We start from the raw sequence: 24,338 nt of genomic DNA, 5'->3' as shown, positions 1-24,338 counted from the left end.
ACATGTGGGCACCATAAAGCTTTCTGCAAATTAAAAAAAGGTCAGTGGCAATGCTAATAATAACAGTGATTATGTCACTTAATAGAAAGGTTTTATTTTAGAGATAAAAAGGAGCTTCAGGCTGTAAGCACTTTAATTATAGCATGTCTGACATGTCTAAACTTTGTTACATAAATAGATGGTACAGAGTCTCAGGCAGTGCCATCCCTAAAGAGCCCTTTCCCATGATCTTTGAACAGTTACAGGGAAGATTCTAGGTCCTGATGGCCACCATTTTGAAGCTTTTCTAGTGTTCTGGGAAGTTCAGGAACCCTCTGCCCTGTCGAAGCTAACAGAAGAGACCAGTATCCTCTGTGCTTGGGAAATTGAAACCCAGGGACACAGTACCATAAAATCTGGATGTCCGAGATAGACGGCTGATAGATGTCAGAGATAGATAATAAGGCTGCAAGGTTTTGTAAGGATGTTTCCCTTCCTGAGGATGGTCCCTGGTCCCCAAATTCATGGCGAGAGTGACATACCAGATCTCTAGGAAAATAAAGTCATGACCTAAGACCATTTAGTGTGTGCAACAGCATTCAGTCAGGATCGCACCTACAGCCTTCCTAGACTCCTGCTCTGTCTCTGGGGTTACCTGTGCTTCGGTTACCTGTGCTTCGGGTGATGCCCGCGCACAAGAGGATTTCCCCTGTAAATTTTCTCGACGGTTGGTTTTTTCCAAAGCCCCTCAGTGGGACAGGGGAGGGCCAGAGGTCTTGGTAGGGAGTCCTCTAAGCCTTCTGCTCCTCTGTCAACACATCATCCAGGCAGGGGAGTCGTGGAAGGGTGTGTAACCTGGGCCGGCTGAGCCCCAGCACACTGGCTGTGGGGAGCCCCGCCTCCCTCGCGGTTGACAGCTCAGCTGGTGCCGAGCAATTCGTGCCAGCCAGTCGTGTCTCAGCCTGGGAGTGTGTGCGCACACCGCGCCGGGCTGCCTCTGGCCCCGGCTCCCCGAACAGCTCCGGGCGCCGCTCCTTTGCCGCTCCAGCTTGCCACCGAGAACAGTCCCTCCCTTGTGTCCGCAGCACCGTTCGCTGGAGGTTTGGCCACGTTAAATCGGTTTTCTCAAAAAGCAGGGAGCGGACCTCTCTCCTCACAGCTAACACAGACAGAAAAGGGAGCTGGGGAGGAAAAGGCTCTTTGCGCTGGAGATTCCTGGGCCAGGCTTCTCATTTTCCCAGGCTGCTTCCTCTCCCGGGTGAGGGGCGCCCTGCGAGTAAGGACAGCGCCTGGAAAATGGAGCAGACGTGGACGAGGTAGGGGAGCCGCTTCTTTTTACCCTCGTTTTCCCGGATTTGGTATCTCTCCCTCGCCCCACCTTTCCCCCTGCGCCCTTTTGGAGAGGTCGCCCCTCACCACTAGGGGCCTTTGAAGGCTTCTCTTTTGATCACCTCCCCCTCCCTAAATCCCAGCCCAATTCTCTTGGTTCTCCTGCACATGTTCTGTTCTCTGATGTTTTCCTTGCTTAATGAATCTCCCTTCCACCTAATCTTCATGTTAAAAATACCCAAGGAGGCTTCCTGGAAGTTTTTGTAGAAATGTTTCTCTGTCTTATCCTTGTTCTAGATGAAAGGGATCCCCCGCCCCCCAAGGTCTTCTTTTAGAGATACTTTTGATTTCAGACACCTTGAAAAATACAAGATTCTTCCTTACCCTGCCACGTTTTCCTTCTCAACCTCACCCTCTACTAGTCACACAAAGGCAAGAGACTGAATGAGCAGAGCCCAGCGATGCTCATCTCCAGCCTCCAGTTGGTGCTGACTCTTGGAGAGTAAAGGAGAAAGAAAGAGACCAGGGAGCCCATCGTTGCTCAGGCTTTGTTGAGATCGGGATGACAGCTGCTTTTGGGTCAGATTTTGGAGATGCATGGTGGAATTGTGTGTCCTCCATACCCCACTGCTTCCCCCCAGTAGACTTTAAAATGGAGCTCATCTATGATAAGAGATGTTGTCTTGTGACATTCATTTTTGTTTTTCAGTGGGAGGGTGGTGGAAAGACTGTATTCAGAGCTATTTCCATAACAGATATGCCTCCATCTCCAAGATTTAGCTTTGGAGAATTGGAGTGGGGCCATATGTGTGTCCTGAGTCCTAACAGAGGGCAGACGGTACTAATACAGAAGGTAAATGTGGGGCTTAATCGTACTTGTGAAAAAGACCTGGGCTGATTGTTCAACAGGAAAGAACTGTATAATGTGAACTTTAAAGAAACAGTGAATTGAAGCTTAGGATGTATTGTAAGAAGTACGGTATCCACATTTACAAGTGAAAATTCTCCTTTTTGCTCTTTTTTGCTCTTTACAAGCCTCTCCTAGAGGGCAGTCTTCTGCTCTGAGCATTACTAGATAAAAGGAGTGTGATCAAGAGACATGAGCGGACTGAGAATCCTACTTGAAGGGTGGTCAAAAGACCTGGGACTCTTTGGTCTGGAGAAGTAAAGAGTTGGGGTGGGGGCATAGGTATGGTTGCTCTCTTCAAATATTTGAAGAGTAGTTGGTGACAGAGGGATTAGATAGATTTGGAATCCTTTAGGACAGAACAACCAGTTAGAACACAAGTCATGGCTTAGTGCAAAGGGAAAGCATTCCAACAAATGACCTGCTAGAACAGTAAATAGGTTCCTGACCTTGGAATTACTCAAGCAAAGGCTAGGTGACCACTTACTGGTAGTGAGAGTGAGTGTATCAGGGATTCTTGCTCATTGTCAGTGTTTTTCACACTTTAAAAAAGTATTATTGGAATTCCTGCCATGGCACAGTGGGTTAAGAATCTCGTGGTATCTCTGCAGCAGCACAGGTTTGACCTCTGGCCCAGTGCAGCAGGTTAAAAATCTGGTGTTGCCACAGCTGTGATGTAGGTCACAGCTGCCGCGTGGATTAGATCCCTGGCCAAGAAACTTCCATATAGTGTGGGTGTGGAAAAAAAAGTATTATTTATTAACTGTTTTGAAATTTAGATATAGACATTTCAGACAAATTCAGGGATAAGTTTAGAAAAATCAGAAATCACATGTTTATAGTTAATTATTTTCACAAACCAAGTAGACCCATGTAACAAGCTCTAAGATCAAGAAAGAGAAGCCTGGGTTCCCGTCCTGGTGCAGCAGAAACAAACCCAACTAGGAACCATGAGGTTGTGGGTTCAATCCCTGGCCTCGCTTAGTGGGTTAAGGATCTGGTGTTGCCGTGAGCTGTGGTGTAGTTTGCAGACACAGCTCAGATCTGGCATTTCTGTGGCTCTGGTGTAGGCCAGCAGCAACAGCTCCCATTATACCCCTAGCCTGGGGACCTCCATAAGCTGCAGGATGGCCCTAAAAGGAAAAAAGACAAAAAACAAAAAACAACCAAAAAAAAAAAAAAAAGGAAGAGAAAGCGAAGCCTAAAGCCCTTGTGACCCCAAGGATAACCATTATCATAACTTTTAACACCATAAATTAATTTTGTTTGGTTTTGAATCTTAAGTAAGAGAAATTATCTACTGTGTACTCTTGCATCTGGCTTCTTTCCCTCAGGCTTATGTTGTGAGATTTTTCCCTGTTGTGTATAGTCGTAGTTCATTCATTCTTGTTTCTGTATAGGATTCTATTGTGTATAAATACATCAAATATAGTTATCCATTCTGTTGTTAATGAACATTTGGGCAATTTCTGGTTTGGGGCTACTATAAATAGCATTGCTATGAACATTCCTATATGTGTCTTTTGGTGAACATATGTACACATTTTTGTCAGGTAAATACATAGACTGTCTGGGTAACAGGAAATGTGTGCTCAGCTTTTGTGGCTACTTCCAAATAATTTTCAGAAGTGGTTGTCAGGAGGATGTCTAAAGGACTGAGATATGGTGTAAACGTGTTCCACATCACTAGTCATCTGGGAACTGCAAGTTAGTACCACAGTGCCAGACCATTATGTATATACCAGAATGACTGAAATGAAAAAGACAGAAAATATCAAATGTTGACAAGATGGAAGACTCAGAATGTCCCACTTTTTTTAAATCCCTACCCTCAGAAAGAAATGTATTTACACCCAACCAAGCACACTTGCCTATGTAACTGGAGCAAATGCTTCATGTAGCAGTATTTAACCTTACTGTGTGTTTTGTACCTGATCCTTCTCACCCTATTCTTTTCCTTTTTTAAGAAAAACTTCTTGTATGACTGTATTTCGCCACTCAGTGGGTCACAGGTGGAAAAATCCTATAATCATGTATCATCACTAATGTCTCAAATACTTTCAAATTCAGCTGAGATCTGCTCATAAACATTTATTTTAAATGTGATCCCAATACAGGTGAGGCACTCTGCTGAATGCTAAGAGAAAACAATGGATAAAGCAGTTTCTGCCTGTAAGGTTTTACTTTCTCATCTACAAGTCTAACAGAGGCTCAGGCAGACATATGCATTGGCTGCTCCGAGCACAGTGGAGAAACAAAACTTAGAGGAGTCAAAGAATAAAAATTAACTATAAAGCTCCCATTTATATTAGGCTTGAATTTATTATCTTATGTGTTAATCTTTTTGCTCACTTTATTTCAACTAATCCTTATAACCCTACTAGGTATGAGAGAAATGTTATTATGCTCACTTTTAAGGCCAAAAAAAAAAAAAAAGAACTTTAGAGAGATTAGATAATTTGCTTGGTTAACAAGCACAGCTATGGAAAAAGTAAAGCCTGGAACTATTTAATTCCAAAGCCTATGCTCTTAGTTACCTCATTTGAATTGAGTCTTATAGGTATTGGTTTCTGAGCTGCTTCTGAAACCAGCTACTTATTTGACTATGCTTAAGCTTATGAATAAGTTAAAGACTATGATTCTACTCCCAAATTTAATTCTTGGCAGTTGCAGAAATTCCCCTCTCTGAGGTGCTCTTCACATGAGCCCCCATAACCTTTATCTTGCCCAGTCTACCCACAAAGGACAGAGTGCTGCAGAGCTGAGTTCTCAAATTTACATGTCCCCTACTCCCAGTCGCACATCATCTGCCCTTCTACAACTCATTGGGGTATTTTTCCTCAGGTGTGTTGCTTGACTGTTGCCAGACTCTTTGGGTAAATCATTTAGAGACAGCCTGATTGGTTCTGGAATAGTAAAATTACCCATGAATGCACTGGCCTCACACAAAGCAGGTTTGGTCCCTAATGGAACTGATACCCAGCAGGAAAGAGTTTTCAACGGAATAAGCTCATGGAGATGATAAGGAACATGACGATGAAGGTAGTTTCGCTCACTTCATCAGTCTAGCATCCATCAGACAAACTGCTTCTATCACTAAATGTTTAGCATTCACCTATCTGGACTAGCAACTCCCTAGAGCAGTGGGGGTATTTCAGAGTCTCTGTTTGTACTAGTTTCTTTTTGCCACTGAAACAAATTACCATAAACATAGTGGCTTAAAATAACACCAATTTATCATCTAGAGGTCAGAAGTCTGAAAACTGGCCTTCTAGGCAAAAATCAAGGTGTCAACAGAACTGATTATTCTCCTGGAGGCTCGAGGGAAGAGTCCATTCCTTGCTTTTTCGGGTCTGGGAGGCTGTCTGCATCCCTTGGTTCATGGTTCCTTTCCAGCGATGGCATCACTCCAGCCTCTGTTCCTTCATTCCACCTCCTCCTCTTTCCTACTCTCCTGTGTATCTCTTCCAAGGATGCTTGTGATTACATTGGGCCCAATGGGGTGCTTCTGGATAATCTCCCCATCTCAGAAGCCTTAATCACATCCAAAAGTCCCTTTTTGCCATGTAAAGTGGCATGTTCACAGGTTCCAGAGATGAGGAATGTGGACTTCCTTGGAGAGCCATTATGCAGCTGGAAAAGGTGTTACTAATTCTCTTCCCTCTTTACATGGAAATATTCTTGTTTCTGGCCTATGGGAAAGCCAAGTAAAAGTCAGGCAAATCACATATGAACCTTATACAACTTCACTGAACAAATAACTCAAGAAAAAATGAACTTGAACTATTTAAGGGCTACCTTGAAGACTGAAGTTTAGAAAAGGACAGCAAATTAATTAGTTTTGTTTTCCATTTATCTGTAATTTGATTTAATAAAATGCAAACATTAATTGTAGTTGTCTGCTGTGGCTGTGAACATTTGGAAAATGGAAGTAACAGCCAAGAAAAATAGTGATTCTGTCTCAAACGTTAGATTTTTAAAACATTTTTTTCTTCTCTCCCACATAAAGCATAGCTCTTGAGTAAGACAAGGTGCCCATTTACCATAGTCATAGTGCATTTAAAACATACCCATTTGTAGCTTATTTGCACTTATTCTGCTCAATATTGACTCTCAGCCTAAAGGAAGCAGGAATATTTATTTCTCTTTAAATTTGTGGTGAGTTAGTAGAGAGTCCTGTTTTCTCATGCAGCGTGACAACCAGAGATGGCATTTCTCCCCATTTTATAGATGTGGCAACTGAAGCTAGAGAGGTTACGTCAACGTTGGAGCATGAAGGTCTGGTTGATTCTGATATCTTTGCTTACCATGAGGCTGCTGCTTTGCATATAGCACTTTCTATTAGGAAAATGCTACTTTTCATAATTCTACCATTGAAACATATTTGGACATTGGATTTCTTAACATTCAGTTCCTTCTAGCAATTAATTTTCTGCATTTGGGGGAGGAATATCTGCCTTCCAAACTCTGACCTACTTTTAAATAGACCTATACTTGGGTTTAGGCTTGAGGAATTTATATTAACCAATACTTTCACCCCCTCTGTTTTACTCCCCACCTACTAGATCAGATTGGACCCCCTCCTTCTTCTTGCAGCTTACATGCTAAGATTGGATTTTCTTTTCTTTTTTTTTTAATGGCTGCACCCATGTCATATGGAAATTCTGGGCCAGGGATAGCATCCCTACAACCTATGCCACAGTTGTGGCAATCCTTTAACCCACTGCTCTGGGTCAGGGATCAAACCCATGCCTCCGCAGTGACCTAGGCCACTGCAGTTGGATTCTTAACCCACTGCACTGCAGCAGGAACTCCCTAAGGCTGGGTTTAAAATTCCAGAAACCTGGAAAGTGGTTGTTTCTGTCTCTGAAAGGATAAGTTGGCTGATCCTCATCTCAATGCCTGCTCCATTCTGGGTGGCTTAGGGGTAATTTATACAAGGCTGTGTGGGGTGTCCATCCTATCAGTGGGTGCCCTGGGACACTGCTCCTATTGAAATGGGCCCTATTTTATAAATAAAATTCCAAACTGGGCTTAGAACATTGAACAAGTTGTTTCTGGCAAAAATTCAAATAACATTTAAAGTTAGAAGAAAGTCCAGAATAAGAGATGTCACAGTGACCCAAGGTAGCTCTATCCAATTCTATTTTAAAACATTCAGCAGCACTGAGGACTTGTTTTCCTATGTCTTGGGACATCTCCTGAGTTCTGTGGTCCTCAAGACAAACGTGATATGAATTTCCTTTTATTTTTTTCTCATGGCTGAAGCACTTCGCTAGTCATAGGCTATTTATAATAACAACAAATTGTATTTTCATAGCACTTCAATAGTTTCTAATACATTTTCCCTTAATCTCCCTATCTCCCGTCTTTTTCTGCTTCTTCCATTCTGCAGAAACTTCTTTCTCCCTTTGCTTCTCTGAGGTCAACTAGGGAAGAGATCACCTGCACCTGGTCTTCTTATCATGACCCAGGGAGAAGCAATACTGCTGACCTATAGAAAAGCACTGACTGACATATAAAATTGAATGATTTCTAGCATTTCATACAATTTAAGAATGTTTTTATTTTCCATTTCATAATGTGGAATATTATTATTTGTAATGTGAAACAGCATGCTGTGTGGTATTATAATACTTAATGATAACCCTATACTGAGTCCTTTGGTTTTCTAATTTTTAACTATTATAAATAAATCTTGATACACTCTAGGTGCATAAGGCATCTTCTTCCATGGTATTTTTTTTTTTTTTGAGTGATAGATGTTCAGAAATAGAAGTGTCAAACACTTCTAGTTCTTGAAAATACTTTGCAAATTGCTTAGGGTTTAGACTCACATAACTCGTATGAATGTGACTGATAATTTCATTCAACTTAAATATCCTTTTCAAGACCTGAGTGCCTCTATTGCAGAAGGGGAAGTGGAGGCACACTGACAGAAAGTGGCATATCCTAGGGTAATTCTAGGTGGATCAGTATAAACATTCCCAACTTTTACCCCTCTCTAGAGTAAAATGCTTCACTCTTGCTATTGATCTCTCTTACCACCTTGAAGGTAATTAAATAAATGGTAATTAAACAATTTCAGTATAAGGAAGCGAAAGTGGACATAAGTTACATCAAAATTATACATACATTTTAGGATGTCTATTGCCAAGAGAGGAAAAAAAATACGTGCTGTATTTGGTTATGAGATTATGTATAATACTCTTTATATGCTACTTTAAAACTATGTCAATAAATGTCTTTGTAGCAGAAATTTACATTTAGAAATAAATTTACATTTATTCTACCAAGTGACAGCATGGAAAGTTTGGGACTGAGTTGGTTTTAGAAAAGATTTTTCTGTGCATTACTTACAGATTTCCAAATTATTGGTGCCTTGGGAGGTCCGTTATTGCCAGCAGACCAAGGGAGCTGGCTGTAGAGTGTCTCCTGACTCACCCTGAGCTAAAATTATTATGAGTGGGCCTTCATATACCAGTTGTTCTCACCCACACACCTAGCTTTGCCTTTGCTAGGGTAATTTTGTTTATCCTTTAGAGGTTAGTTTCAGCATTACCTCCTTTTGGAATTATTTTTGGAACCTATTTCTGGGTGTCTTCTGTAGCCAGAGCACGCTCTGCCTTCTCTGTTACTGCATGCAGCAAGTTGGTTTACTTGGTATTTTCCATAGTCTGTAAGTTTATTAGAAGAAAGAGCTGTCTTTTGTCTCTAAATTTTCAGTATAATGCAATATTTCTAGCACATAACAGACCCTCAACTAAGAACTTTCTAGAGAACATTACCTGCATGGCACATGTGCATATCTGTTTGGTAGATGTCTCCTTATTATAGAATGGAAACAGCAGTTACCAAAGCTTGATGCCCTCATATGTTTGAATCGTATTTATTCGTTGTTTAAGAACTATGCATAAAATTCCCATTATCATCTAGACTCCTTCAATACAGGTACATGATAATGAGTGATATGAAACCCTGCCTTCAAGGTGCTGACATGCTTGACAAGCCATAAGACATGAGTATATATTACTGCTGTCTCTTGGCCTCACAGTTTCTTAACCCTAATTCACTTCAGTACACTCTGAATACAGCCATCCTTTGTAGCTCATCCTCCCTTCAAATTCTCTGTCCTTAGGGTCTTTGACTCTGAAATTATATTCCCTGACCACAAGGTCAAATCCTTCATCTCCTCATCCTTTCTAAATATTTAGTTTACCTTATAACTTACTCCAGTTCTGTCACTCCTTCGTTATCTTCCAGGTGGTCTGCATTTCATTCATCTCCTTACTGAGCCAAGACCTCAGGGTCAGCTATTTGAATCATTCTCAGCCCTGCTTTAGAATCTCTCACTGCCTTATCGGTCCTCCGCCCTTGGACCCTCAGTTAATTTTATTATCCTCTGGGATTTTATAAGTCTTAGTATATTGTAAAATCATACTGAGAAGGAAGGCAGACTCTAGATTCATTCCTTCTAATCTCAGGCAGGTTAATATGAAGCTATTCTCCTCTCACCTGCCTTCTCGCCTGATTCTTCCTCTTCCCCTAAAAATGCATTCCTTGCAACCTCTGCTTTCAGTAATACAAAGTCAAGTACAAAATTGCATGTTCAATGTTATTTCTTTTTGTGGAATTCACACAGGCATAAAAATAATAGCTAAAAATAAATATGCGAAATTTTTATCAGTGTTGCCTTTAGGTTTTGGCATTTATTATTTTTTTTTCTATATACATTTTTCTCTTTTCCAAAATTTCTGGAAAGAGTGCATTTAAAAATCATTGAAAACAGACATCACGAAGGAAGGAAAAAGTAAAAAATTAAGTGAATAAAAATGTAAGAGAAAACAGAAGAAAAAAATCCGCTCTATCCTGATGTTTGGTCTAGGGCTTTGAGATAGACTGAGCCACAGCCCCAGCATTCCGCAGTACCTTGTGAATAGTGGCTGTTAATGAAAACAGTAGAGACTGTATTGCCAGGACCAAGAGCAAAAAGCACAACCTAAGTTGCAGAAGTGGGTGAAGAGACCATATACCCTCCCTGAGTGGTATGGCTGAATCCAAAGCAGATTATGTTCACGTCTCTTTTAAAAGAATGGTATCAGTGTCTTAACTGTCTCAGGGACAGGGAATAGAATTAATTATATATTTGCATGTCTAAAAACCTTGTAGGGCAAAGTGAGGAAAGTAATTATTTTAACTTCCTTTACAGTATTAAGAGGTTTCTCTGAACCTTGAGGAATAGCAGCAAGAAAAATGTTCACTCTTTTAGGATAAAGACTCAGTACAGGGCCAAAATAGGTCATAAAACTCAAAAGTTGTTGCAGGTACACAGTGATGCTTGCAGCTCCTGGTAGCTATTGAGGATCTAGCCCTCCAGAAAACTGCCTCCCAGAGTTCCATTTGGCCCCAGCTACTCTCAGTGAACAGATCCTGTTGAGTGAAGGATGTAATTGCAGCCTGTACTGGAGAAAAGTGGATGTTACTGTATCTGTGCCAAGTCAGCTCACACTTAGTCAGCATGCAGAGGGAGACTCACAAGAGATGCTCTCTCTGTTCTGAGGGGCTTTGCCAATTAAGCATGCTAGCTTGCAGAGATTATAATGATAGGTCTTGAGATGAGGAAAAATGATAATCTCACTGCATTTATTATGTAACAGTCTGTGTTCTGCATCTGGGACTTCTACCCTATTTGCATTTGAATGTGTTTTTGCAATTCTAGAGTCAAATGAGGGGTATTGGCAATATTTGGAAATACTCAGTGTCTCTCTTGGAAAGAGAAGAAAAAGATCTGAGATGTCTCCGAGCTTGTTCACTAATGGCCTTCCCAGTTTTGATTGTGTCTATTTCCATCACCTCTCCCACCTGTCAGTTTATTCCTTTTGTCTTTTAGGGACAGTGCTGTGTGTTGTTACAGAAGGGACTCAGGGAGGCACGAATATTTGGAGAAATGTGGGTAGAAATAGGGAAGTATAAAATAATGGATGACTCTCTTTTCAGGAGAGAACCTATGTAAAAAGTCATACTTGCCGCTTCCTTTTTAGGATTTTAGTTCATTTGTCACATGCAGCTGTTATACCAGTTCTCAGATACTCCATTGAGAGCTCTGTGTGTACTGGGGATGAGCTGATGTCCCAAGAAACAATTTCTGTCTGCATAGGAGTCTAAATCGCATGTCCTTTGCACGGCAGCTCTGCCCACCCTTCCTTTCATCTCACTTTCTCAAAGCTCATTTCCCTGGAGTCAAGGCAGGTACAAAGGAGGCTCCTTGTAAATGTGTGGCTAGAAATAGGGCATATTGGACAGGGTAAACGTTTGGAGTTGGAGAGATACAGTTTTCAAGTTCAGGCTTGCTACCAACCAGCTGTATGATCTTGGGCAAATTACTTCATCTTTCTAGGCTTCTTATTTCCTCATCTGTAAAATAAGGGTAAGAGTACCTACTGGATTTTGTGAGAATTGAATGAGATAATGCCTGGAAAGTGTCTGTCAATCAATAAGTTGTGTTAGCAGAGTTGGGGGTGGGTGGTGGTGGTTTACACAATAATGATGATGATCGTTTAATTCATGACTGATGTTGAGGAAAATTCCAGTGTAAGAAAACATGTTGAACTGTAAAGTTACACACAGGCAGTCTGGAGATTATTACCTGTAGATGTCTTTGTTTCCAAGCTGGCACCACTTGTGAAACCCTACCGTTTAAAAATCCTCAGAGTTAGAGGGTCACATATTAAAGAAAGTAGGCCACAGTTCTCCTTCTGGTCTTTTTATCTCTGCAAGGGTTGAAGGTGGATAAAATTAAAAATATGAAAAAGATGTCTTTGAACATTAGAAGGATTTCTTTCATTTGATGCAGAATCACATGAACCTTAAAAACACGGAACTAGAACAGCATGTGTGTTTGTACCCCGATACACAGCAAACTGGAGCAATCTTCCTGTGATTTCACATATTCCCCAGTGTTTGAGATGGTTACACTGAGCCATATCCCTTATGTTGTTCATCTTTTATCAAGGGCCTTCATAGAAGAGCAAGGTGAATCCAATCGGAATTTGTTCCTTGCTTTTTTAAAAAGAAGAATAAACATTTTAGTAAAAATAGTGTGGTTTTTTTGTGTTTTTTTTTTTTTTGAAGTATTCACTCTTATTTTCTACCATCCTAAATCCCCAGGCTTTTCAGTCCTCCAACTTCTCTGCTAGTCTGTACAGTCTGTATCCATAGGCATTTTTACTGTAGTGCAAATTTTAGTCCCAATCCTTTCTTGCTGACATTATTTTGCATCATCTTTGGGAGTACTAAGGAGTTAGATAAAGGTATGTTGTGTGAGGAGGGAAGTGCAAATGAAGAAATGGTTTTCCCCCTGACTTCCTTTCCTGCTTGAGAGATAGAGTTTGAGGGTGGAGGTGTGGGTAGGGAAGGCTTGAAGAGAGGGAAAGGTAAAAAAAAAGTTGGAAGGGGTCCTGAGGAGCAGTTAGTGCCTGCTTAGATGGGGGTGGGTGGAGTAGGGAAGAGCACGGAGCAAAATTAAAGCCCTGAACACATCCTTCATTCTCCTATTTTGGGCCCTTTGTCTTGTTTCCTTATATATTCATACCCATCCTTCAAGGCCTAGATTCAGTGTTTTCTGTAGATTTCCTAGACCTGTCTCCCCATCAGGACAAAATTAATTGCTGTCTCATTTATGTTCTGAAACCTCTGACTTAAATCTTGTCATTCTAATAATTATTGCTTTGAATCCTGTCTGCCTCCCCCTGTAGACAACTCCAAGCACCTTGACTTCAGGGCATTTCTTTTTCACTTTTATATTTTCAGTCTTTGCCATATAAGCAACTTCTCAATAAATGTCTATAAAATGGAATGAAAAAGTCTAAGCCCAGTTTTTTGTTTGTTTGTTTTTGCTCTAAGTATTGGTATAGCTGATTGCTTTTCCTTCTTCTCAATTTTTGTTCATAATAAGCTGTATAAAAAGAAGTTGAAAGATAGAACCTATCTACAAAACAGAAACAAACTCACAGACATAGAGAACAGACTTGTGGTTGCCAAGAGGGAGGGAGGAGGGTGTAGGATGGACTGAGAGTTTGTGCTGCAAACTGTTACATTTAGAATGGATAAGTAATGAGGTCCTGCTGTATGGCTCAGGGAACTATATCCAATCTCTTGGGATAGACCATGATGGAACATACTATAAGAAAAAGAGTGTGTGCATGTATGTGTGTGTATGACTGGGTCACTTTGCTGCACAGTAGAAAACTGGCATAACATTGTAAATCACACTATAGTTTAATTTTAAAAAACATAATAATGCATTAAAAAAAGATATAAAATGTCTGGAAGATGGCCTTTGTCCCTTAGCTTAGTGATGAAGTAGGGGGGGTCAGACTACGTGTACGTGATTTCCGTGGTGAGGCAGCCTGAAAAAATAGCCACCTCTTTGTGAATTTGGACACTCACATGGGAAGAAATAGTCCTAGATTAATTATTTTATTAGGTAAGGCAGAGGAGAAGAAAGTACTGAGACCTAGACAGACAACAACTACTTAGATATACTTTGGGGTGGTTTTGGTCCTGGGATATCAATATCTCATTCTGTTCAAAGACTTGTTGCCCAGCCTGCTTTGTAATGAAGTTGTAGAATTGCCATCTTGCCATTGCTCCCGAACAATGTGGTGTATTAACACAATCTGTTGCTTTTCTCAGTTCACAAATTAAACAGGCCAGAATACAATGCAATATACCAAATATGCAGTTTGCAAAAGACGGTCTATGGCCGCCTTATAGAAAATCTCCGCAGGCTCCATCATGGTGTTACCCTTTGCTAAACAAGGACCCAAATTTCTATCTCTCCCCACAGTGTTACCAAAGACTAGACTAGTGGGACCAGTGAGCCTCTTACCTCTTGGTAAGAGAAAAGCAAAATGAGAGCCTTGGATATTCCTGGTATAATTGAAACTACCATACTTAGAAAACTACTGGAAGAAATCTGTTTGACAACATCAGAGTATCAGAGTGTAGCAGATGGCTCCGAGTAGAGCAGTTATTTTCTGATCATTCTCAACCTAGTCACCTTGGAAAACTGTAGGAAAAGCTAGTATATGGGATGTTGAATGTTGATGTTTTGTTTGATTCCAATATCTTCATAGATACTTAGCAGCAAGTTGAGAAAATATGAGTAATACACTGTGCAGAAATTAAGTGGGCAAACAGCTGGTAGGTGGGTTGTACTTGGAAAATGCTTGGGTCTTCCAATAAGCAGGAGAGGTCTCAGAAAAAGTTAATAAGTGGAATTTTAGTGGAATTGGTAAGATACTGACAGATGAATGAAGCAGAGAGCAAAAAGATGAGGCTTACTAAAGGAAAGTTTAGTTCATTTAAAAAAAGAAAAGCAAGAGTTCCTGTTGTGGCTCAGTGGTTAATGAACCTGACTAGTATCCATGAAGACAAGGGTTTGATCCCTGGCCTTGCTCAGTGGGTTAAGGATCTGGTATTGCCATGAGCCATGGTGTAGGTCGCAGCTTGGATCCCACGTTGCTGTGGCTGTGGTGTAGGCTGGCAGCTACAGCTCCAATTCGACCCCTAGCCTGGGAACCTCCATATGCTGCTGGTACAGCCCTAAAAAGCAGAAAAGAAAAAAAAAGAAAGAAGAAGAAAAGCAACATGTAAGGTATTTTTGGGGAAAGATTCTATATGTCATCTCTGCAGGAAAGCTATAATTGCCCTGGTGAACCACATGCTAGCTGAGCATGACTCATTCATGGACTGATGTTTTTAAAAATATCTAGAAAGGCTTGAATTTGAGAAACTGGGACAAGGGTGTACAATTTTTTTCTGGAGTCGGGTAACACAGAAGAATTTACCAACATGTTAACTGCTTTGTGTACGTGTCAGGAGTAGGGAGGCAGGCTTGGAGCCTGTCTCTGGCATATCCCAATTCTCATTGCACTTTGGTTTATCCGATGTTGTCACAAATTGCAATCCCCTAGACATAAACCCTGTGTTTACAACCATGAGCCCCTTCTCTGGGGGAGCATCAAATTCCTTACCAACCTTTTGGAGCAGCTGAGTGAGTCCTACTCACTGATCATATGAGAGGGAACTTGAGCTGTTAATAGAGTTAAAGTGACTTTTAAAAAATCTCCTGAGAATACAGAAAGCCCATTAACTCAGTACCCATCCAAAGTGACCTCTCTACCCTTCCGCTTATTGCTTCATACCCGGCAGGCAGCCAGTTCAGGGTGAGTGGGGGGTGGAGGAGAAGGTGAAGTATCTTGGGGAACCCATATGCATTGCCTTGTTGTAACTTGCTCCTGATCTAGAATTGAAATCTTCAGAGCAGGGAGAATTGAATAGTGCATGTCTGGAAAGTTCCCCCATCCTTGGAAAGTATTAAAATTGGTTTTATGGTTCAGCATCTATTAGAATAGAATCATGTAATTACTGCAAGAAACCTTAGAAACGCATGCATTTCTTTTACAAATATTTAAGGAGACTGAAGCCCAGAGAAGTAAAAGTAACTTATAAGCCAGTTAGTGACTTATCACAAATTAATGAATTATATGCTGAAGCCAATGGTAACTCAAGACTGTGTCTTAAAGCAGAAATGAAAATTTTGTCTGCGTTTGATCTGTACCAGGGTGATAGCCTGAGACCTGTAAGGAGCCAGGCAAGTATCATAAATGGGTGTATGAGCTGAATTATAAGAATAAGCAGTGACAGGGACTGTGGCAAACTGGAGAACATGTCTCTTCCATTTAAAGGCAGCAAGTTAGCTTTCTATGTGGGAAGGCAGGCCCAGTATTGCGAGACCCAATCATTTTGCAAGAGAAGTTAGAAACGGATCAGCCTTGTGTTGACCAAACAAAACATGTTGGATGTGCTAAATGTGGCCTGAGGAATGACCTTGCCCCTGCTGGCAGATGCACAGTTACCCAGGTCTGTGGGCTGAGCATAAAGGAATCCATCCAGTGCATAAATCACAGCAGCTAATTATAAGTTTTTCCTCACAATTTTCCAAGACATTGCTCTAGCTGATAGTTTCAAAATCCTTCCCCTCCTTTTTCTCAGCAGAGAGGAATCCATAAGTAGTACATTCTTCTCTTTTATTCTTCATTCTCAAGGAAAACTTTTAATGAGAAGTGGAGAAGGGAAAGAGGCAGAGAAGGCCTAGAAGAACCACAAGCGTGTGATCTATTTTGAGTAACATAGAACTGCCAGGTGGTGGCAGTTCCCATTGTGGTGCAGCAGTAACAAATCCGACCAGTATCCCTGAGGATGTGGGGGTTCGATCCCTGGCTTCACTCAGTAGGTCAGGGATCCAGCATTGCCATGAGCTATGATGGTTGCAGATGTGGCTTAGATCTGATGTGGCTGTGGCTGTGGCTGTGGCTGTGGACTGCAGCTACAGCTCGGATTCCACCCCTAGCCTGGGAACTACCATATACCATGGGTATGGCCCTAAAAAGCAAAAATAAATAAATGGCCAGGCAGTGTGTGTAGTCCATGTGCCCTGTCTGGTACTTTGGTACTTTCATGCCCATCTGCAACTTAACGAAATAAAGATTTATGCCAAGATCCAGCCATGGCGGCAGCGAAGAAAGAACACCAACTATTTCTAACCAAATGCCAGGCTCTCTTCTGTCTTCCTGTGAATGTCTTCTGGCTTTTAAAAAGAGAAGTCCTCTAAATCTTCAGCTATAGAGTTATTTTTAGAACAATTAACTGGGAGTACCCAAGGGTTTCAGGAATAAGCTAAATGTTGAAAGCATCTCTCTATAGGATTATTGCAATCGCCTCTCTGTTTCTGCCTCCCCTACCCAGACCATCTGTTGTCAAAACAGTAGCCAGCCCTTTTAAAACATTCGTCACTCAGTTCATCTCTTTTCTTGACTCACAAGACTCCAGTGACTAAATGCCTCTCAGTGTCCCGAAAGGCTTTATACAATATGCGCCCTGCCCAGCCTTCCTATTAACTTCCCTGACCCCACCTCCTGCTTCTCACTCTGCCCAGCCACACTGGCCTCCTTGTTCCAAAAATGCTCTGGCATGCTCCCTCCTAAGAGCCTTTGCATTCGATGTTATTGCCTGGCGCAAATAACCCATGTTATTGCTTCTCGGAAAAGCCTTGCCTACTAAAAATTGCTCTGCCTCCCCACACCTCCAGCACTCCCCGGGTCTCCGGTCCCTGTTTTCATTGTTGATAGTGCCTTGTCCCTGTTGCTACTATACATTTTGCTTCCTTGTTTCCTTTTCCTGTAAGTTCCATGAGTGCAGGCATTTTTGTCACCATTATATTTGTGGAGCTTAAAGTTGGTGCCTAAGAACATAATAGGTGCTTGAAAAGAATTTGTTAAATGTATTTTCAGATTTTTTTGCCCCTCTGTGAGAAGGTGGTCTTCACTCTGCTGGCTACCACATTGTGGGTTGGTTGTTTTTAACATTTCCATTAATAGACTTTGTCTTCTAAGTTTTCTGGGTCAATTCTATTTCCTAAACATATCTTGATTTTTTTTTTTTTTTTTGCTTCTCTCCATTTCTACACTTTTCTCTTGGTTAAAACCATCAGAACTTCTTGCTTTCCCCATCCACTTTGGTTCCCTCTTGATTCCCTCTCTACCACAGTAGCCAGATGATCTAACATCTAAATCTGGTCATTTACCATTCATTCCCTCATGAAAATCCTTCAGTGGTTTCCCATTGCCCTGCACATAAAACTCACATCCTTACCCATCCCCCCACCCCAAGGCCCTGTATGGTCTGGTCACAACATTGGCTGTCTCCATTCCCCTAACAGGCCAAGTTCCTCCCCTACTCAGGGGCCTTGCTGTTCCCTCATGATGGAATATTCTTCTGTTCTCATTCTTCATCTAGCTGACATCCTCTTCATCCCAGTTTAAGTGTTCTTTTCTTTGAGTTTCTCTGAGTGTCTCTGTTAAGTTATTCTGCATATTCCTTCACAGCACTCGCTACAACAGTAATTCAATACTTGTGGAATTTTTTGTCCAATGGCTATCTATGTGTACTTACTTGGGATAGGAACCCTTCCTGTGGGTTTGCCTCTGTATCTCCAGCACTTAACACTGTCTCTGATCCATAGCAACAGCTTAATGAATATTTGTGGAGATATAAATAAAAACAGGTGTCTCACCACCCCAGAAATGGGACACTGTATGGGGTGGTATCTCATTAATTAATGATGTGTTTCTCTCCACAGAGATTATTTAGCAGAAGATGATGGGGAGATGGTACCCAGAACAAGTCACACAGCAGGTAAGGAGGTCGTGGGCCTTGCCTTACTAAATTCTTGGTCTCCTGATGATTATAATTCCCTTAAATTATAGACCCTTTGAATTCACCATGGTAAAATCTTCAGGCTGTTTGTGAATTTCCAAATTTGCACATACCACTGTAGCATATAATTCCTCACCTTCCCAGCATAGTGCAGTAAAATCATAACTGAAATACTTGTGTGAACTCTTCATACTTTTAACAATTCAGTAACTGCGAAATTAGAGTCACTTGTAAAATGATTAAAACAGATTCTTCCACTAAAGTGAAACCTCTGAGATACCATTAAAATGGGTATTACTATTATAATAATATAATATATATAATAATAAATAATAATAATAATACTATAGTAATAGTGTCAACCTCTTAAGTGAGATTAGAAAAAGCCCTTAGTACAGAGCTGGTCAAGGAATAAGCACTCAATAAATATTATTATTATTATTAATGTATTCATAATAACATAATTCTGGTACTAACATTAGCCAGGTGTTTTAAATTATAAAAGCAAAGTGAAAATAACTCTTTGGGGGCTGTTTTCCCCAAAAACTTCTAGTCACTTTGTGTTTTACTTACTTTGCTAAGGGATTTGCCTTTTCATACCAGCTCTGAAGCACAGATAGTTCACATGCACAATGTGGAAAAAAGTTTTAGTTTGAAGATATTAAGACTTTGGAGTCACTTAAAATTAGCCTTTGTGATTGTGTATGTAAAATCTACAAATTCTAAGGGCCTACTATACTCATTTTGAGCATCAAGATCCTTCATTTTGAGGTAAAAATTGAAGGACTAGGGCAAAAATTGAAGGATCATGGAGAAAATGCCTACTTTAAGCAAGATATTAATTAGGTTGGATACTTTCATATGTTATTTCATTTAATCCATGTAAAGGCTCTGTGAGATAAGCCTTATTAGTCCCATTTTTACAGAGGCAATGAAACTCAGAAAAACTAAGAGATCTGCCTAAATTTCCATAATTAGCAAGTGGTCAGGATTCATATCAAATCTTCCAAGAGAAGACTCTTTCCCTCACATCCTAAGAATCCAACTATAATGTACTGTTGTTTTATCATTTTCTTCCATTTAATTGCCTATTTAATTTTATCTCAATGTGGAAAAATATCTTTTCTAATTTATTTAAATGAAAACACTTGTGTTTACTGAGAAATAGTAAATTATCAACAAAACAGGTGCAACATTGTTATTAACACTACCACTATTATTAATTTGAAATCATGGAGTGGTATACAATTAACAGAAAAACAATTATTCTGTACAAGCTGAATCAAAGGCAATCGAAGATGGAAAAACACCCGACTCTATCTGCAACTAATTTGTGCTGTGTACCAGTAAAACCTACTTTAAATTTCTGTCCTAATGTAAACCCCTGTGCTCTACCAGGCAGGGTTAGTGGCTATTGAAAATACCATTAAGGACTGGGCCATCTAAAGACACACTGGATAATAGTTATTTTTATGAAAATGAAAAGATATTGTACAGCATCCAGTTTAAAAACAAATCCTATGGCCTTACATTTCTTCTTTTTTCTTTAAAATCAGTGGTGTAATGACTAGTTAAATACTTTCAGACAAGAAAAAACCTGCACTGGAACTCCCCTAGTTATCATCATTATTTTCTTCTTAATCTTCACCTTCATCTTTCTCTTTGTCACCATCTTCCTGATCCTTTTTGCCTTTCTTATTTTTATTTATTTTTTAAAATAAGGAATGCTCTTTTTGTGAGCTTTTTTTTTTTTTATTATTCTGAGACATGAATTGAAGTATCTGGGGACTTTTTCTTGCACTCTTTCTGACAAATTTGCAAAAAGACAAAGGGAGGGAGGGGGCATATAGTCCCCCATCCTATAGGTTGCCTTTTCATTCTACTGATGATTTTCTTTGCTAAACATAAGCTTTTTAGTTTGATGTAGTCACACTTGTTTATTTCTGCTTTTGTTGCCTTTGCTTTTGGTGCCCATATATATATGGTCCATTAATTTTGAAGAAAGGAGACAAGAATATACAAGGGAGGAAGGAAGGAAGGAAAGAAAGAGGAAAAAAAGGTGGGGGGTGGGGGGAGGAATTCCTGGTGGCCTACCAGCTAAGGATCCGGCATTATCACTGCTGTGGTGCAGGTTCCATCCCTGGCCCAGGAACTTCTGCCTGCTGCAGGCATGGCTGGGGGGAAAAAAAAAAAAAAAAGGAAAGGACAGGACAGAAATAGAGCATATGATAACATTTTGCTTCTTGGCCCCTGAGAATCTCCTCTGCCCGTATGTCTATGTCTAGTTAACGTTTCCTCAGTGAAAGCACAGAGTCCCCGAGAGCCCATTCCACTCTCACCTGCACTGACACTGTCTGTGGAGCACAGTGTGTTGCCATAGCAGTCATTCTTTCTGATTAAAAAACAAAAAACTTGTTGGGTAACAAAGGCTCATTGCTTCTTTCTCAGCCAAGTAAAGGTGTATTTTTCTACGTCTTCTACCTGAGTCTACAACCCGAAGCCCACTTTGATCAGTGGTCCTTTGTGTCCTATGCTTAAAGGAAGCCCTGATTTCTTATTTTTTCACAAGGTTACTTCTCCAAGGCAAGCATAGGGTTAAGAGCAGCTTGGCCTTCACTAGTTTCTACCAGGGCGGTGCTTCCTTAGGTTAATGGAAAGATTGTGTCTCTGCTCCTTTGCCTGTTTTTCCCTGACTCTCAGGCCTGTTATAGTGCTAAGTATTAGCATAGTGTTAGGAACGTTAAATGGAGAGGAAAAGGGATTGATTCTGCCACTTTTTAGCGATGTAATCTTGGGCAAGCAAATTTTCTGAACCTTTATTTATTCTTTAGTCAAATGGATGTAATACATCATTCTATTTCACTGGTTGCAGTAACTTTATAAATGAAATAATTCATGGAAAACTATTTAGTAACCTGTAATGCCTATTAAAGATGTCAGTTGTTACAATTGCTATTATTCCTATTCAATAACCTGAAAGATTCTCTGTAGAGAGATTTGTAAAAATACTTCTTAGCTAGTAGATTGATTTTTTTCCCCCAAATATGGCTATTTTCAGCTATCGTTGGTCACGAGACAAAACACCCTAAAATGTAATGCCTTAAAACAGGGTCAGCACGAAGTTCCCTTGTGGCATGGTGGGTTAAGGACCTGTTTGTCACTGCAGCAGCTTGGATCACTGCTATGGCATGAGTTCAGTCCCTGGCCCAGGAACTTCCATATGCTTTGAGTGCAGAAACAAACAAACAAACAAACAAACAAACAAACCAGGGGTCAGCAAACTGCAGCCTATGGGCCTAGTTGCCAGTTTTTGTAAATAAGGTTTCATAGCAACGCGGTCATGTGCATTCACTAACGTATTATCTGTGTCTGCTTTGAGGTATAACGGCAGAGTTGAGTGGTTGTGACACAAATGATGCCCCTGAGTGTGTAAAATTTACTATCTGGCCCTTTAAGAAAAAATTTGCCCACCTGGGGCTTAAAATAACAATGATGTATTATTTCTCACAATCCTGGGTGTTGGCAAACTGGGCATTTCTTCTGCTGGTCTCACCTGCAATCACTCAAATAGCTGCCTTCCTCTGACAGCTTGACCGGGGCTGAGGGTCCCAGGCAGCCTCTCTCAAGTTCTAGTAGCTGGTGCTGGCATCTTCATGCCCCCATTCCCCCCATACTTGTCCTTTCCCCCACCAGGAAGGTCGTCTGGGTTTCGTAGCATGGTGGTTTTGAGTTCTAGGAAGGCAAGAACAGAAATGCAAGGCCTCTCAAGACCTAGTCTCTGGAGGAGTTCCCGTTGTGGTGCAGCAGAATCCAACTAGGAATCATGAAGTTGCCGTTTCGGTCCCTGGTCTCCCTCATGGGTTAAGGATCCGGCATTGCCATGAGCTGTGGCGTAGGTCGCAGATGCGGCTCAGATCTGGCATTGCTGTGGCTCTGGCGTAGGCCAGCAGCTGTAGCTCCATTTGACCCCTAGCCTTGGAACCTCCATATGCCGCAAGCATAGTCCTAAAAAGCAAACACAAAACAAAACAAAAACAACAACAACAAAAAAGACTAGTCTCTGCAACTCATACAGCAATGACATTTTCATCACATTTTCTAGGTCAAAGTAAGTCATTTAGCCAACTCAAATTCAAGGAATAAGAAATACACCCTAGCTTCTTGATGGCAGAAGCAGGAGATTGCGTTACAAAGGCGCATGGACATAAATGAGTGTGCTTCACTGGGGACTACTATGCATATGATCTACCACAGGCTACTTGGTGTGAACTGCTTCTGTGTGGCCTAGAATCAGTCCATATTTTGCAAAAAACAGATTCTGATGGAACATGCTTATTGAGATGATCATTATTTATATAATGCCACTATTATATAGCATTTTCTGTTCTCTTCCACTGGCAGCTTTTCTTAGTGACACTAAAGATCGAGGTCCTCCAGTACAGACACAGACCTGGAGAAGTGGTGAAAAGGTCCCCTTTGGGCATTCCTTGAGAACATTTGAAAGACCCCTTCAGGTGCAGACCCAGGCTCTTCGAGACTTTGAGAAGGTAAGTCACATGGGTGGGTAATTGTTATCCTGGTTGGAAGGAGTCCCAGGGGATAGTGACACCTTATAAAAATATGACCCATGGCTTAGGCTGGATTAAGGCATTCTTATCATAGCGGTGTTTCTTTCAAGAGCATTTATCCCAATAAGCTTATGCACTGGTAGCTATGTGCTGAGCACTGGGGCTCATGGAAACCTCCTGTACTACTGATTCTGTCTTACCACTTTTACTCCTGGTTTACTTGTCAGATCAATTCAGGAAGTTTAAACGGCACCCTGAGAATCTGTAGCTAGGCCATAGTGAGCCCTGGAGACCTAGTTGTGGGCTGGCATTATATCCTCTGTTGCTGGCTTGGACCACTCCAGAATCTGGATGCTGTCTGCAGCATAAGGTAGTTCAGCCGTAACCACTGCCTCTCAACAGAAGCTGGCATTGTTGCTTGGATCTAACTCTTGAAGTGCTCTGCATCTTGATAGGTTTATCTTTAGATTGGGCCAAAAGCCAAATTCCTGATATTATAACGGAGAACCCTACCTCCACCCCCACCAGCTCCCTGTGCCCTGGATTAACCCAAAAAAGTCTGCGCAGTAGAACCTAGCTGCAGAAAAGATAGGCCTGGGAAGAGCACCCAGGAGTCTTACACTGCCGTGTGCTAAAAAAGGAAACGGTTCTATGGTGCCCCCTGGGGTTACCCAGGAATCAGGACACTGTGAATACTGTGTAAAAATGCCCTAAATGTGTGGGCTCCTTCATTCTTGAATTGATAGCTTTTGCTGTAAAATAATAAACATTCCATTTTCAAAAAGGGGTTAACAAAGCAGTGTTGACATGAGTTTGCCCTGTCTTCCCTTCATCTGTAGATGGAAATGTTTCACTAGGACCTAATGTCCATCCTACAAGACATTCCTGCTGTGGGGCCAAGAATATGCTCCAAATAACATGTGCCCGAGAATTTAAACAGCCTACTCTTGGTTTCTTTGCTCAGAGTTGTCATGGATACTATTTTTAAAGAAAAGGCAGAGAGAGTTTGCAGGACTATTAAGTGGCTCTTGAAGACCAAACCTCTGGACATCAGTGGTGCTGGCAGGGTTGGGGGTGGTATCATCCCATCCCCTTCCCCTTTTTGCACTTTTTGCATCTGCTGCAGTGCAGAAGGGGTGAGCAGAGTTGCAGCACTGCGGTGCTCCCAGGAAGGCAGTCTGCCTGCACGTTCCTTTTGGTTGAGAGGTGATTTGGATTATAGAAGTGAAGGGTGTCACTCCAACTGATCGGAAGGATGGCTGGATGCTGTGGGA

At 41.1% G+C, this 24,338-nt stretch overlaps 1 protein-coding gene across 3 annotated transcripts in view; it reads left to right on the top strand.

Moving 5' to 3' along the window:
- Positions 1 to 24,338, top strand: part of PDE4DIP (phosphodiesterase 4D interacting protein) — a 214,513-nt gene that overhangs the window by 25,443 nt on the left and 164,732 nt on the right. For 2 of the 3 annotated variants that reach the window (XM_047784872.1, XM_047784864.1), the window contains exons 1-3: positions 934 to 1,295; positions 18,420 to 18,475; positions 22,898 to 23,043. In XM_047784872.1, coding sequence (XP_047640828.1) covers positions 1,276 to 1,295; positions 18,420 to 18,475; positions 22,898 to 23,043 — 222 coding nt within the window. In that variant the 5' untranslated portion in view covers positions 934 to 1,275. Of the gene's footprint in view, positions 1 to 933; positions 1,296 to 18,419; positions 18,476 to 22,897; positions 23,044 to 24,338 lie in introns of those variants that run through there. The other variant, XM_047784873.1, reaches the window with a different exon arrangement.

The sequence above is a fragment of the Phacochoerus africanus genome, chromosome 6, assembly GCF_016906955.1.
Source record: "Phacochoerus africanus isolate WHEZ1 chromosome 6, ROS_Pafr_v1, whole genome shotgun sequence".
NCBI classification, from domain to species: domain Eukaryota; kingdom Metazoa; phylum Chordata; class Mammalia; order Artiodactyla; family Suidae; genus Phacochoerus; species Phacochoerus africanus.
The sequence above is the reverse complement of the archived record's forward strand: the minus strand, read 5'-3'. Positions and strand labels throughout refer to the sequence as shown.